Source organism: Carassius gibelio, chromosome B8 (assembly GCF_023724105.1).
Source record: "Carassius gibelio isolate Cgi1373 ecotype wild population from Czech Republic chromosome B8, carGib1.2-hapl.c, whole genome shotgun sequence".
Lineage (NCBI taxonomy): Eukaryota > Metazoa > Chordata > Actinopteri > Cypriniformes > Cyprinidae > Carassius > Carassius gibelio.
Window position 1 is genome coordinate 29,522,677 of NC_068403.1, and position 13,806 is coordinate 29,536,482.

General features: G+C 41.9%; 2 protein-coding genes across 2 annotated transcripts in view; one reads left to right on the forward strand and one right to left on the reverse strand.

The window, feature by feature from the left end:
• The window catches only part of LOC127963166 (uncharacterized), a 392,897-nt gene that overhangs the window by 350,110 nt on the left and 28,981 nt on the right, over positions 1-13,806 (forward strand). The gene's annotated exons all lie outside the window — the stretch shown is intronic.
• On the reverse strand, positions 870-13,127 carry parapinopsina (parapinopsin a). The gene is given in 5 exon segments (XM_052563171.1): positions 870-986; positions 989-1,089; positions 2,468-2,644; positions 2,647-2,877; positions 12,884-13,127. Coding segments are annotated over 5 exon segments (870 nt in total).

The window sequence follows — 13,806 nt, forward strand, 5'->3', positions numbered from 1 at the left end:
TCCTTGTTGACAGAACCAGCAGCAGACGGTAAACAGTAATTATGTTCCAGAAATAAGTAACACAATCCACCATAAAACATGCAAGAAGAAGTAAATAAGGAACTGTTTGAAGCAAACAAGTGATTTGTTGGACGCTAGACACAACTTCAGCATTTGTCCATGACACTGTTGTCATGTGGTTTCTACGTCAGTAAAGGCGGTAACAAAGGGTAACTAACGTCATTGACAGGCGACTTGACTGCCCCGTGTCACTGTTTAGAATGGGAATTTTCTCATAATTTACAAGTAGTTGAAAACATATTGTTAGTAATCAGCTGGTATATAAAAATATATAACACTAGCCTAGTGGTTTTTGGATATTTTACTGCAAATATCTTACAAATTGTAACTTTAACACACTGACAAAAATATATTCAGAATTATTTTTATACCCCTTTTTAATGTGTGATTGTTTAAAGGTGTTCACGAGATACCAACCTTTCGCGAACTTGCTTTCGATGTTCAATGCTCATGGAGACGTGGTGTGCACGGAGGGGAGGGGCTGTGTAGATGTGTGTGAGAGAGGCACGTGAGTGAGAGACGCAGGGGGAGGAAATGTATCTGAATGTAGCTGAATGTTATTTGCTGAGCTGGTAAACAATGAATTCATCTTTTCAGTTTATTATAGCATTATAGTTTTGTATTGTTTGTAGTGTGATCAATGTTTGCGTAAGTACTAGTAGACATGTTAGGGAAGTAACACTTAGTATTTTAATTATATTTTGATAAAAATGAACGAAATGACTCGGAAAAAGTTTTATTCATTTCGCTGAACAAGACTCAAAGGCCAGAGTCAGTAAAATGATCTAAACTTCCCATCGCTAGTCTGTTCAAGAATATTTACAGTAGATTATGGGGTTGAAAACTGTGCTGCTCTTGGCCAGATACATGGGAACGGTGGCGATCACCGGTTCAAGGTAAAGGTTCAGGTCTAAGATCACACAGAGTGTGCAAATGCAGCACTGGGCAGCCAGGTGAGCAGGAAGGACATCACCATGACAACCACCACACAGGCCAGCTGGGTCTCTGCCCTGGCAGTGCTTCCTCCCTCTGACATTTTCAGTAGGTCGTACAAACATGCAAACCTCCTGAATCCAGAGGAAGAACAGTAAAAAGAAAATCTAAAGTTTACTTAAAACTGAAGTTGAAAAATATTAAATAGCATCCTCTGCTTATTATAAAGCAAAACATGCAGACCTTTTTTTAGGTAAGTCTCTCCCTCTTTTTCCTATCAAGCCAACTGTCTTTTGATTAATGGGGGCACTTCCAGTAGGGAAGTTCTTTTTAAAAGACTGCAGCAATTCATTTCAAATCAGACAATTAACCTACACATAATCTTTATCCGACTGAATGGGCCATACATTTTCAGTAGTTTACAGTTTTCCGAAGTCACAAAGAAAATGTTACATTTGGTATATTATTAATGTCATGTGATATAACAACAATATCTATAGAATAGCTCTTTTCAGTCCACTGCATTATTTTCCTCCTGATTTGTCTCATTTTATCTTTGTATTTTGCTTTAAGTAAATGAAAAAGACAACACATGCTCTGCTTGTGGTCTGCTCTCCCGTGAACATAAACCATGAACAATTTCCTGGAAAGCACTAAGAATCTTTCATCTCTCTTTCTAGGTTTGTTTTCACATGGATGTTGAGCAATGTAATTGTTACGAAATTTATATATATATATTACTATAATGATATTTAACACACATCCTACTGCTGAATGAAGTAGGATCTTCAGGAGCTACTCATAGTATATTGAAAGTAATCTGTTAATGCATTTACATTTTACAGTTTCCTTTTAATGATCGATGGTTGAAGAGTGAGATTTTTTGACTTCAACTAAACTCTACTGAAGACTGTGGCCTTCTATGAGTGGAATCTGTCTTCCCCATCATAGGACAATGCAGTAAATTTGGCATGAAGAGGCAAAAAATTTTGTGGATAACAAAAAAGAAAGAAAAAAAAAAAAAAAATCCATTGTGAAATTCCTGTCCCATTTTTAACGCGGACAAGTTAGTTATGTAACAAAAAAGTGATACCTACACTTTAGTGTAGGAACCAGTTCTCACTATTAATTATGACATTTGCTTCAATAAACTCCTGATTTACTGTTCATTACTAGTTAGTAAGTTGGTGAATGTTAAGTTTAGGTTTGATGGATGGATTAAGGGATCTAAAATACAACCATGCAAAATAAGACATTATTATATGTTTATAAGTACTAATAAACAGCCTATATGCTAACAATATGCATGCTAATAAGCAACTACTTAATAGTGAGAAATGATACCTGATCCCATAATGCCAAAATTTCTAATAGAGACAAATACAGGTATGTAAAATAACAACTACTTCCTCTACTACTGCTCTATCAACATGAAATCATCCCTAGTCCTTTGTAGCTTTCCTGAGTTTCCTACCTGCCGTAGGGTGCAGGAGGAAAGTGTAGGGGATGCCAATGACAGGGAAAGGAAGTGCAAAGTACAGAAGAAAGTAACACATGATGTAGGAGACATTGGTCAAGTTTCTGCTGTACCAGTCTGGTGCACAAGATGTCTGCACACTCTCCAGCTCATAGCTACCCCATCCAAAAGTAGTGGAATGTTCAACAGGAATGACCAGACCCAGACCCAGACGATGACAACTCCTGCAACTGCATGTCTCTTCTGGAAGCTGACTGAACCCACTGGTCTACAGACCACCACGGATCGTTAAACTGCAATTATTGCACCTGGGCACAGACTAGCGATACCAGCCCAAAAGAGGAACAGAGTGGCATGACAGACACACTGATAATGCTCGTATGTCTTTGCAGTGCACAAGCTACGTACTGTATGTTTAAGACAACTGAGTCCTCTGTGTGACCCTGTCTCTCTCTATCATGCACACATGACACGCAAACCTCCGCATTGGAAAAAAGAGCCGGGAACCGGCGCACAATAAAAATGAAACTTTAATGACAAAAATAAACACAAAACAGTGCACCAGCCCCTCACGGACGACTGGTGTGCACAAAATAAAAAGCAAACATAAAATATTGCCCAGGCCTGGTCCTCTCTCGTCCTTTACGGTCGTCGCTCCAGTTTTATATCCTTCCATCTCCTCTGTGGGACTCGAGACCGATAGTGGGTCACAGGTGTCGTTCATTTCCCAATCACTCTACCGGCCTCGCTCGTTCCCACATCTCTCGGCCCAGCCCCACTCGTCACACACCCCCATCACCCCTCGCAGGCCGGGGGGTACTCCCAAGACTGCGCTCTACTCCCCCCCCTCCCTCCGGGGGGGACCGCTCACGGGGACCTGCGGGAACCTGGTGGTAGGAAAGACGAGGCGAGAGAAAAGGAGATGGAAGGAGGAGCGACAGAGACGAGAGAGGGGAGAGAGGAAATAAAAAAAAAAATACTGGTTCCCAGACGCCCTGCTGCTCGGCCCTCCACTAGCTGGGTGATCTCCTCCGCGGTGCCTGGCAGTGGCACTGGACAGCCCTCGGCGGACGGCACAACACTCCTCCGCCGCCCGGTGGACAGGGACAGCTCCTCTGGTTTTGGACAGCTGGCAGGAGTCCCCCGTTCCCTGCTCCTCCCCTTTCCGGCGGATGGCAGCAGGCTCCGGCCCCCTGGCGAACGGCGCCGACTCCTCCGCTCCCTCACGGATGGCAACCGCCCCTCCACATCACGGGCGGCCGGCAGTGAGCTCGCCCGTCCCCGGCAACTCACTCCAGTCCACCGCCTCGAGCGTCCATGGCGGCACCCTCCTCGCCTGCTCGATGGCACCGCGGATTCACCACAGCGGCGAGGGATCTTCAGCAGCGCGTCCCTCCTTCTCCCGGGCTTCGGCACCACTGTAATAATAAAATCTCCATAGTCATTGGGAAGAAGGAGGTGGGAACCGGCGCACAATCAAAATGAAACTTTAATGACAAAAATAAACACAATAAACACATCCCTCACGGATGACTGGTGCGCACAAAATAAAAAGCAAACATAAAATATTGCCCAGGCCTGGTCCTCTCTCGTCCTTTACGGTCGTCGCTCCAGTTTTATATCCTTCCATCTCCTCTGTGGGACTCGAGACGCAGCCAGAGATGGGACCAAGTCACACATGTGCAAGTCTCAGGTAAGTCTCAAGTCTTAACCTTCAAGTCTCAAGTAAGTCCCAAGTATTTTTTTCTTGGGCAAGTCAAGTCACAAGCTATGTCAAGTCAAGTCAAGTCAAGTCAAGTCAAGTCCTGTAGTAAGTCAAGTCAAGTCAAGTCAAGTCACCTTATTATTGTAATTTTACCTGCAGAATCTGATCTTAATAAAGTTAAAAGACAAGATATAAGTAACTGTCAGTAAATTAAAATAATTCGGATTTGCATTGTAAATACTCATGTTCAGTAAAATACATCATGGAATCAAACAAAATTGTAACTTCATAAAATTATTTATTTTTCACTTCTGCCAACAGTGTTTGAAATGTTTTACATTTTCAACATTGAGTCCATAAAACAAATAAAAGCTAAACATCCAACAGACTCCTCTCTGAACACCTCTCTCTCTCTCTCTCAAACACAGTTTACATACAACATTAAAATTTGTTACATTTCTCGAAAGTTTGGGCACCCTTTGCAGAATCGGTGAAAATGCGAGTAATTTTCAAAAAATAAGACAGATCATACTAAATGCATGTTATACTTTATTTAGTACTGTCCTGAGTAAGATATTGTACATAAAATATTTTAACATTTAGTCCACAAGACAAAAAAAAAAAAAAAAAAATGCTGAAATTATTAAAATAACCCCACTCAAAAGTTTGGGAACCCTTGGTTCTTAGTACTGTGTTCTGTTACCTGATGATCCATGACTGTCTTTCTGTTTTGTGATGGTTGTGCATGAGTCCCTTGTTTGTTGTGAACAGTTAAACTGAGCAGCGTTCTTCAGAAACATCTTTAAGGTCCTGCAGTTTCTTCAGTTTACCAGCATCTTTGCATATTTGAACCCTTTCCAGCAGTGACTTTATGATTTTGAGATGCATCTTTTCAGACTGAGGACATTTGAGGGACTCAAACACAACTATTAAAAAAAGTTCAAACGTTCACTGATGCTCCAGAAGGAAACAAGATGCATTAAGAGCTGGGGGGTGAAAACTTTCAGAATTTGAAGATCAAGGTAAATTGTACTTAATTTGTGTACCGGGAAACATAAAAGTATCTTCTGTTGCTTACGAAGGGCAGAACTAAATGGAAAAAAATTATATTTCAACAAAATAAGACAAATTTGGCCATCTTCATCGTGTTCAAAAGTTTTCACCCCCAGCTCTTAATGCATCTTGTTTCCTTCTGGAGCATCATTGAATGTTTGAATCTTTTTAAATAGTTGTGTTTGAGTCCCTCAAATGTCCTCAGTGAGATAAGATGTGTCTAAAAATCATAAAGTCACTGCTTGAAAGGGTTCAAATATGCAAAGATGCTGGTAAACTGAAAAATCTGCAGGACCTTAAAGATATTTCTGAAGAACGCTGCTCAGTTTAACTGTTCAGAACAAACAAGGGACTCATGCACAACCATCACAAAACAGAAAGACAGTCGAGGATCATCATGTGACCACACAGTACTAAGAACCAAGGGTTCCCAAACTTTTGAGTGGGGTTATTTTAATAATTTCAGCATTTTTTTTTTTGTCTTGTGGACTAAATGTTAATATCTTTTATGTACAATATCTTACTCAGGACAGTACTAAATAAAATATAACATGCATTTAGTATGATCTCTCTTATTTTTTTTAAATTACTTACATTTTCACAGATTCTGCAAAGGGTGCCCAAACTTTCGAGCCCCACTGTATATATATATATAACTGTAATATGCACTTCTCATGATTAGGCAATCGCGGCAGCTGTAGTCTTAATCACATTTGTTTTTCTGATTAACTGTTTTGCTCTATGAGAAAGACAAGGTAACAAAATGTTCGGGGCTTAAGCCCCCTTAGCCCAGCCCTAGCGTTTTTTGGAACGCGTTTTTTTGACGGCCTGCTAGCGGATCGTAAGGGGGCGTTCACATAGCACGAATTTTGCGCGCGCAAGTTCGTTATTTCCAACGTAGGCACACGGTATGCGCGCTCATAATGGAAGGAACACGGTCGCGACGTGCTCGTTTTTTCCAGGCGCGTCCGCACCGCATCGAGTTAAAAACATCTCAACTTTTCAGAGAGCCACAAGCGCACCACAGGTCATGTGACAAGAACTAACCAACCAGCTTCATCCTTTCCAGTAACAACGTTGAAAGCTCAGCCAAGATGAAGGAACAGCTGATCATAGCTGTATATGGATTGCCATTTTGAAATAAATTTAGTAGCATAGCTACTGCAAGCGATTTTTAGAGCTGCAAACCATTTATCCTTTGCTGAAATTTCCGCGTCTTCATGGAGAGGCACGTCACGGAGCTCGTCATGGTTGCTTAGCAATGGCAGACGCCTCGGGGCGCAACTGCCAGGCGGCAAGGAACTCGACCGGAAGTTGAAGTCGGGTGGGGGCTGCCATCTTTTAGCAGAACTTCACTTGCGTTAGCATTCCCATTGACTCCCATTCATTTTGGCATCACTTTGAAAGCGAATAACTTTACATCTGAGGCGTTTAAAGACTCTGTTTGTCCATTATTTATTTCTAAAGATACACGACAATGTATAAAGGGCTCCATTACCTTCTATGTTACAATATGGCCCCGTATAAACAGTTTTTGTAAAAAATAGGCTAACGATTGCGTCATAACCACTCGACTCTCTGTCGCATTACCGTACAGACAGGAGGAGAAGCTTGCAGGCAATTAACTTAATATGGCGTACTGGCGTAACATTTTAAAATACTATACAAAATAATTAATCAGAATACTTACTCCTGCTCACTCACGACAAAGAACTCCCCAGTTCAGAAACAGAAGTGCTAAAAAACGCTAAAAATGGGCTTCACTTGTCTCAATTGAGTTCCAATGGGGTCGCTGTGTCCATTTCTTTTACTGTCTATGGCAACTGCCCGAGCGCTTTGGAAAGAAGGAGAAAGCGGCGCACCCAGCGTTTTCCACATGTTTTCGGCGCGAATTATTGAAGACAAAAGCGATGACCGTCGGTAACCCTCAGGCTGACATGTTGATGTGATGTGATATCTGATCTAAGTGGGCGTGGTGTGCGTAAGGTAGAGAGGACATGACTGATGATAGTGTCCTGATCCAGTCGCGACGCTATTCTCAGCCTGCGCTCCAGCTGAGTAATCAACCTTATTTTTAAAAATAATTTATATATTTTATATTTAAACTGAAAACATGGTGTGATTAACACTCAAGTCATTCAAGTCATTCAAGTCATCGTCTCTCAAGTCAAGTCAAGTCCCGAGTCTTTAACTTCCAAGTCCAAGTCAAGTCTCAAGTCATAAAAATAGCGACTTGAGTCCAAGTCACCAAGTCACAAGTCCCCATGTCTGGTCGCAGGTGTCGTTCATTTCCCAATCACTCTACCGGCCTCGCTCGTTCCCACATCACTCGTCACATCCGCATTTTAACATTCAATAGTAAATACTTAAACTAATAACAAAACATACTTCCAGTAGCTGATTCAGATTCAGAAACACCAGATTGTCATTTCAAAGTCAGAATGACCTCCTCTCCTAGGTTCACAAAACGATCATCCATAAAATGCGTTGCTGTTCTGTTGTTAGTAATCTTTAGATTCCTACTTTAGAGTCCATCTACTTTCGGAAGGCCAAATAAAGTGCTTTTGCTTTCGCCTAGATACACACACATCTCCCTGACATGACTGCTTCAACACTGTGTTACTGAAACTACGCCTTCTTTCTTTGCATGAACATTTGGGCCCCATAGCGCAAATATTTCCACATAGTGATGTAGACATGTGGGGGCATGTTAGAACGAGCCATTTTAGGGGGGCATGGCAGAGTCTTAACTTTGATAAAAAAATTCTCTTTGGATTTGAGACTTTAGTCTTTGAAACTTTCCAGATCTTCTTTATGCACCAAATCACATCATATGACCCCTTTAAGGGAAGTAAAATATGGTCATACAGATTAAAGCATTAATATGGGGTTTATAGGTATCAATAAACAGCCAATATGCATGCTAATAATCAATTAGTTAACAGTGAGAATTGGTCCTTAAAATAAAGTGTTACCAATTTAATATTCATTAAGCCATTTTTTTTTCATTAAGCCAAGCTCTATCATTTATTTATCTGTATTTTATCAGTTTTTCTTATTTGTTGAATTTTTCCTTTTTATTATTATTTGTAATTGTTTAATAATTTTAGAATTAAGCCAACAAATATGGCAAACACAACTATATAAAAACCAGAGTTTGCAAAAAATTCTGTCCAATACTTAATTGTTATTGTTTATGCTTTATTAATCCTTGCTGCTGAATTTCTAATAGCCCAGTATGTTTTAGATCTAAAGGGCACATTTTGTCAGTCCTGCAGCAAAATTAAATAAGCATCTCCATAAAGCTTTCAGCAGATGGAAGCATAAAGTGCTTCAAAATCTCCTGGTAGATGGCTGCATTGACTTTGGACTTGATAAAACACAATGGGCCAAAACCAGCAGACGTCACGGCACCCAAGTCATCACTGACTTCACACTGGACTTTGGATACTCTGCCTCTCCAGTCATCCTCCAGACTCCAGACTCCAGACTTTGATTTCCAAATGAAATGCTACATTTACTTTCATCTGAAAAGAGGACTGTGGATCACTGAGCAACAGTCTAGTTCTTTTTCTCCTTACCCCAGGTGAAACATTTCTGGTTCAGGATTGGCTTGGTTCTCGAAATGTGACAGCTGTAGCCCTTTTCTTTAAGATGTCTGAGCGTGGTGACACTCCACTCCTTGTGAAGCTCTCAGAGGTTCTTGAATCATCTTTTCCTGACAAGGCTGTGGCCATCCCTGTTGCTTGTGCACCTTTTCCTACCACACTTTCTCCTTCCAGTCAACTTTCTATGAATATATTTTGATACACACTCTGTGAACAGCCAGCCCTTTCAGCAATGACCTTCTGTGGCTTACCCTTCTTGTGGAGGGGTACGTCTGCTGATGATTGTCTTCTGGACAACTGTCAAGTCAGTAGTCTTTCCCATAATTGTGGTTGCATGTTCTAAACTAACCCGCTAGGTACCCATTATTTATACTCAAAATTAATCAAACTAAGCATGCTTTTTTTTTTTTGATATACTGAATTTTTTATTTTGCTTTTTTAATTAAATAACAAAAAAGACCTTTTTCATGATTTTTCAATTTTTTTTATGCACCTGTGTAATTAATGAGATCAAACTTACATATAATAAACAGAGTCAAGATCATGCTTATTTTGTGTGCTGTCTGAGAAGAGGGCTCAGAGCTTGGAATTTTGGCCCGAACCCAGAGTACCCTCACATGGATTAGGATAGAAATAGTTGAGATGCGGTGGTGGAGGGATGCTGGAAAACTGTTGAGGAACAGAGTTAAATCTGCTGTGTATATATACACCTATTAATTAGGTTGATTACTGATTGTGCTCCTCTCGTTTTAATCAGGTTATCTGAATATGCTCCTTCTGAAATTTGTTAATAAAACATAATTTCATGAATTCAAACTTACATAAAATAAATAGAGTCAAGGTTATGCTTATTTGGTGTGCTGTCCAAGGGGAGTACAGATCCCAGAGAACCCCCCAAAAAGCAATTGAGCAAAGGACAGCTGCCCGATGATTTGACTAAAGGCGGGCGTACACGGTGCGATTTTTGCTGTCGTACGAGTTCGCATGCGATTTTTTTCAATCGAGTGGAAATCGCGTATGCTCGTATGGTTGCGGCTCGTATCATTTGCGATGAACTATGAGCTGAGCAGAGTGGCTTACGAGCACTTCCCGACCTCCCAATCATTTTTAAACATGTCTAAAAAGTTTGTGAGCTATCGGTTTGAATTCGTGTCATTTGTGCGGTTGAACGAGCCGATTTGTTGATTTATCTGAAGTTGACCAATCACGAACTAGGAAAACCACAGAAGACGAAGACGGCAGCGCCACGGCGAATGTGGGAGGATAAACTCGGTGAAGTCTGACAGGAACAGTGATCGCTGTATGTTTCTAGCAACGTATTCCAATGCCTTTTTAGTTCTCTCTCGTTCTCTCTCACACACGCATATGTAGTTTACAGGGACTCTCCATAAATGTAACGGTATTCTATACTGTTTATCCCCATACACTACCTCTATCCATGACGGAAAATGCATGTTTAAATTTTAAAGCCATTTGGTTTACGAGGGCACAGGAATTGTCCTCACAAACCATGTTTACATTGTAACACAGACACAGGGTAAACAAACGTCCCAAGTTCCTATTGCTGAAAAATAACCTGTACGTGTAGGAAACAGTCACGGCTCGTATCAGTATTTTATATGCAGTTATGAGAGATGGGGAGCAGTTATATTAGGCGCGTTACACTTGAAGCAGCGCTTCATAGAATGATCACCTGTATGACATTAAAGTACCACGAGAGCGATTCGAATGCATTGGATATGTGTGCTCTCTTATCACTCTCGCGGTACTTTAATGTCATACAGTGATCCTTCTGTGCGTGCAGTGGTGCTTCAAGTCGAACGCGTCTATCGACTTTGTGCGATTGTTTCTGGAATTCGCAGGTTGTAAAATCATGTCGTATATCATCTCGTCCGTACGATTTTCAGATAAACTCACTCTTGCCGTGTGCGTGGACAAATGATCTTCCGACCATCCGAATTCACACCGTGTACGCCCGCCTTAAACCCCCCAAAATGAGCACCGAAATTTTACGTGCTGTCATTTCAGGATGAAGCTTAGTATTTTGAACAGGAAGGCCCAGGCAAACTCTGTAGAGAGAAGCTCATGGGGCTGGGCGGACAGGGCCAACCAGCCGATGAACGAGGATTTGGGAAATCCGATCAGGAGTGCATTTCCCAAAAGCATCATTAGCTAACTATAGAGGTAAGTTCCATTGAACTCTATTGGTAATGACACAACATGTGACCATAGTTGTTTTTGGGAAACTAACCCCAGGAGGGCTCATGTCACTTCTTGATGGGAGCAGCTCACAGCGTCAGGTGAGTTAGCCTTACTGACCAATAGATGATCCGTTTTAGGCTATCCGACTGGGGGTCTGTACTGCCTCCAACAGGAGCAGCTAGCCAATGGACTACGCAGCAAGATTTGGGATGCCAGATTTGAAGGGCTCACACTGCTTCTTGACAGGAGCAACCCACAGCATCAGATAGTACTGGCTAATGCACTAACACTGCATCTTCTAGGGATCGCTATTGGGAACACCTCGTTGTGACCCGTGTCTGAAACATACATTCAAAAAACACCTACAACTTGTTGTCTGGCAACAGCCCATGACGTCACTAGCGGAGCAACTATAGTATAAATAGGTGCCAAAAGAACGTCATCCACATCTTCATCTGAAGCTTGCATCTGAAGCATGGCAGAAAAACCTAGAGGACACAGTGTCTCATCCCTACTTAGGAAAACATGGTTACATACGTAAACTGGTAAGGTAAATTTGAACTGCATCCTCTAGGGGTTGCTTTGGAGAATGGTATACCTAAGCCACCATGATGAGGGGAGTGCATGCCAGAAAACCATGGCGAGCACTAAGTACCAACTCTACCATAGCCACGGGTGTTGCCCCAGGGATGTTAGATGGCTGTCCGTGACATTATCCCCTATGGCCAAAGGCCTAGGCTACATACCGCAAAAACTTACCTGCTAGGGCCGGACTACTGGGCTAGTGGTAGAGCTCAAGGCTTGGAATCAGGAAAGATTCCTTTAAGGGGATACAACTTAGAGCCTACAATTATACTAAGTCTTGGCCTGTCACACAGAGGCTACCACTTATTCTGCATAAGCTTACTGGAAGATCTGTCTCAATAGAACCCTAGTAGCAAGACCATGTTAAAGCATGTATCTAGAGGATACATAGGTGGAGTGGTGTCCAAGATGGAACCAACTGAAGAAAGGGCATGAAGCTGCCGCAAAAAGCCCTCACCATACAGGACTCTAGAAAGGACTCAGAGGATACGTGCAACAGTTTATTGGGTACAATAATAAAAAATCCAAAAATAATCCAAAGTGAAAAACAACTCCAGAGCTGTCCGTACAGATACCTGTGGACAAAGGCTGTGGAGACCACCTCTGGTGCAATGCCCATCGGGACGGGGAAAACGAGATTGAGGATCTAGGGCAAATGGCTAACCGCAAGAATTCCTTGTCTATGCGTCCTGAGCACAGCAGCCAAAAGGTAAGGAAACGGACACACAGCACAAGCACAATCACAATGACAACACAAAATCTACTGACAACAAGGGACAGACACAGCAGGGAATATATGGGAGAATGGGAACAAGCGACAGGTGAGGGCAATCAGCTCGTGATCTGCACACACCAGCGCCGATGTATCAGCCCAGGTCACGAGCTGCAGAAAATGACAGCACACAGACAACAGGGAAGCCGATGAAGCACCCTGAACCGTGACAAATCTATGGTAAAATGCTAGAATGGCTAGCAGTGAAATATCTAGCTGAGGTAGCCCCACACCGGGCTCTCAGTGGTGGCATATTCAATGCTGGATGGCTAGTTGGAAGAATAACACCCAGCTGTCAAATGAGAGGGAGCTTGACGTACAGCATGAGCGCTCAAAAAGAAGCACCATGCTCACAATAACAACAACACTCACAATAACCCTTAGATAAAGGGAATGAGGCTAATAATGCATAACATTTACCATAGAGGATTTCAGAAAATCTTAGCATTCACACCTACCTCTATGTGGATGTTAGAAAGTGCACAAACTCTGATCCTCAGATTGAGATGAGCCATGACTCCTGTGTTGTTTGGGCACAGACCTGGAGGTTCGTGGAATGAAGGATTTGAAGACCACTGAGCACACCTTTGCCTCACTGAACTTCTTAACCACTGTCTCGACGGAGGTATCAAAAAGTTCAGAATGCGAAACTGGAGCATCAAGAAGAAAGCCCCTCTCTTTCTTCCCGAAATCTGCCAGGTTCACCCACAGATGTCTCTCCGTTACTACCATAGCCACCATGGACCTGCCCATAGCAGAGGTTGCCTGCTTAGTAGCACACAGAGTGAGATCCGTGTTGTGCCGTAACTCAGTTACCTCATCGGGAGAAAGGCCCTCACCTTTATCCAGGTCGTTTAGCAGGTCAGCCTGATATGCCTGATATATGGTTTAAAAGTAGCAGTGGACACTGAGATGTAAGGGCTTGTGTTGCAAGTGGAGGCAGCCTAATTGCTTTCTTTAACAGCTTTAGCTGTAGGCTGTGGGAAAGGGGAGTGGCTTGTGACGTTTGACAGGAAATGCTGAAATGACTGAGTAGCCTGCAGTGTTTCCAATTTAGCAATGTTGTTGCCAGATTTAGCAAATTCTTGGACTACACCAGCAACTTGTTTTCCAAAGCACATATCTACAAACGTAGCTATTTAAACATGTGTTTGGAAATTTAGAATATTTTAAAAAGTGATAAAATGCTAAAATGACATACATTTTCCTCTTAACCACACAAAGAAGAAAGTATTGAAAAGTAAGCCAAGTGGTACATCAGCTAAAGACTTGGAGAGAGGTGCCTAGCAATATGCACATCACATGTGAATTAAGTTGCTATATGGACTTGTTCGATAATAATAGTTTCTCTATGATACATCTTAGTCTCTGCCTATTATAGTTAATCATTTAGGTAAATAGTTGAACTTAT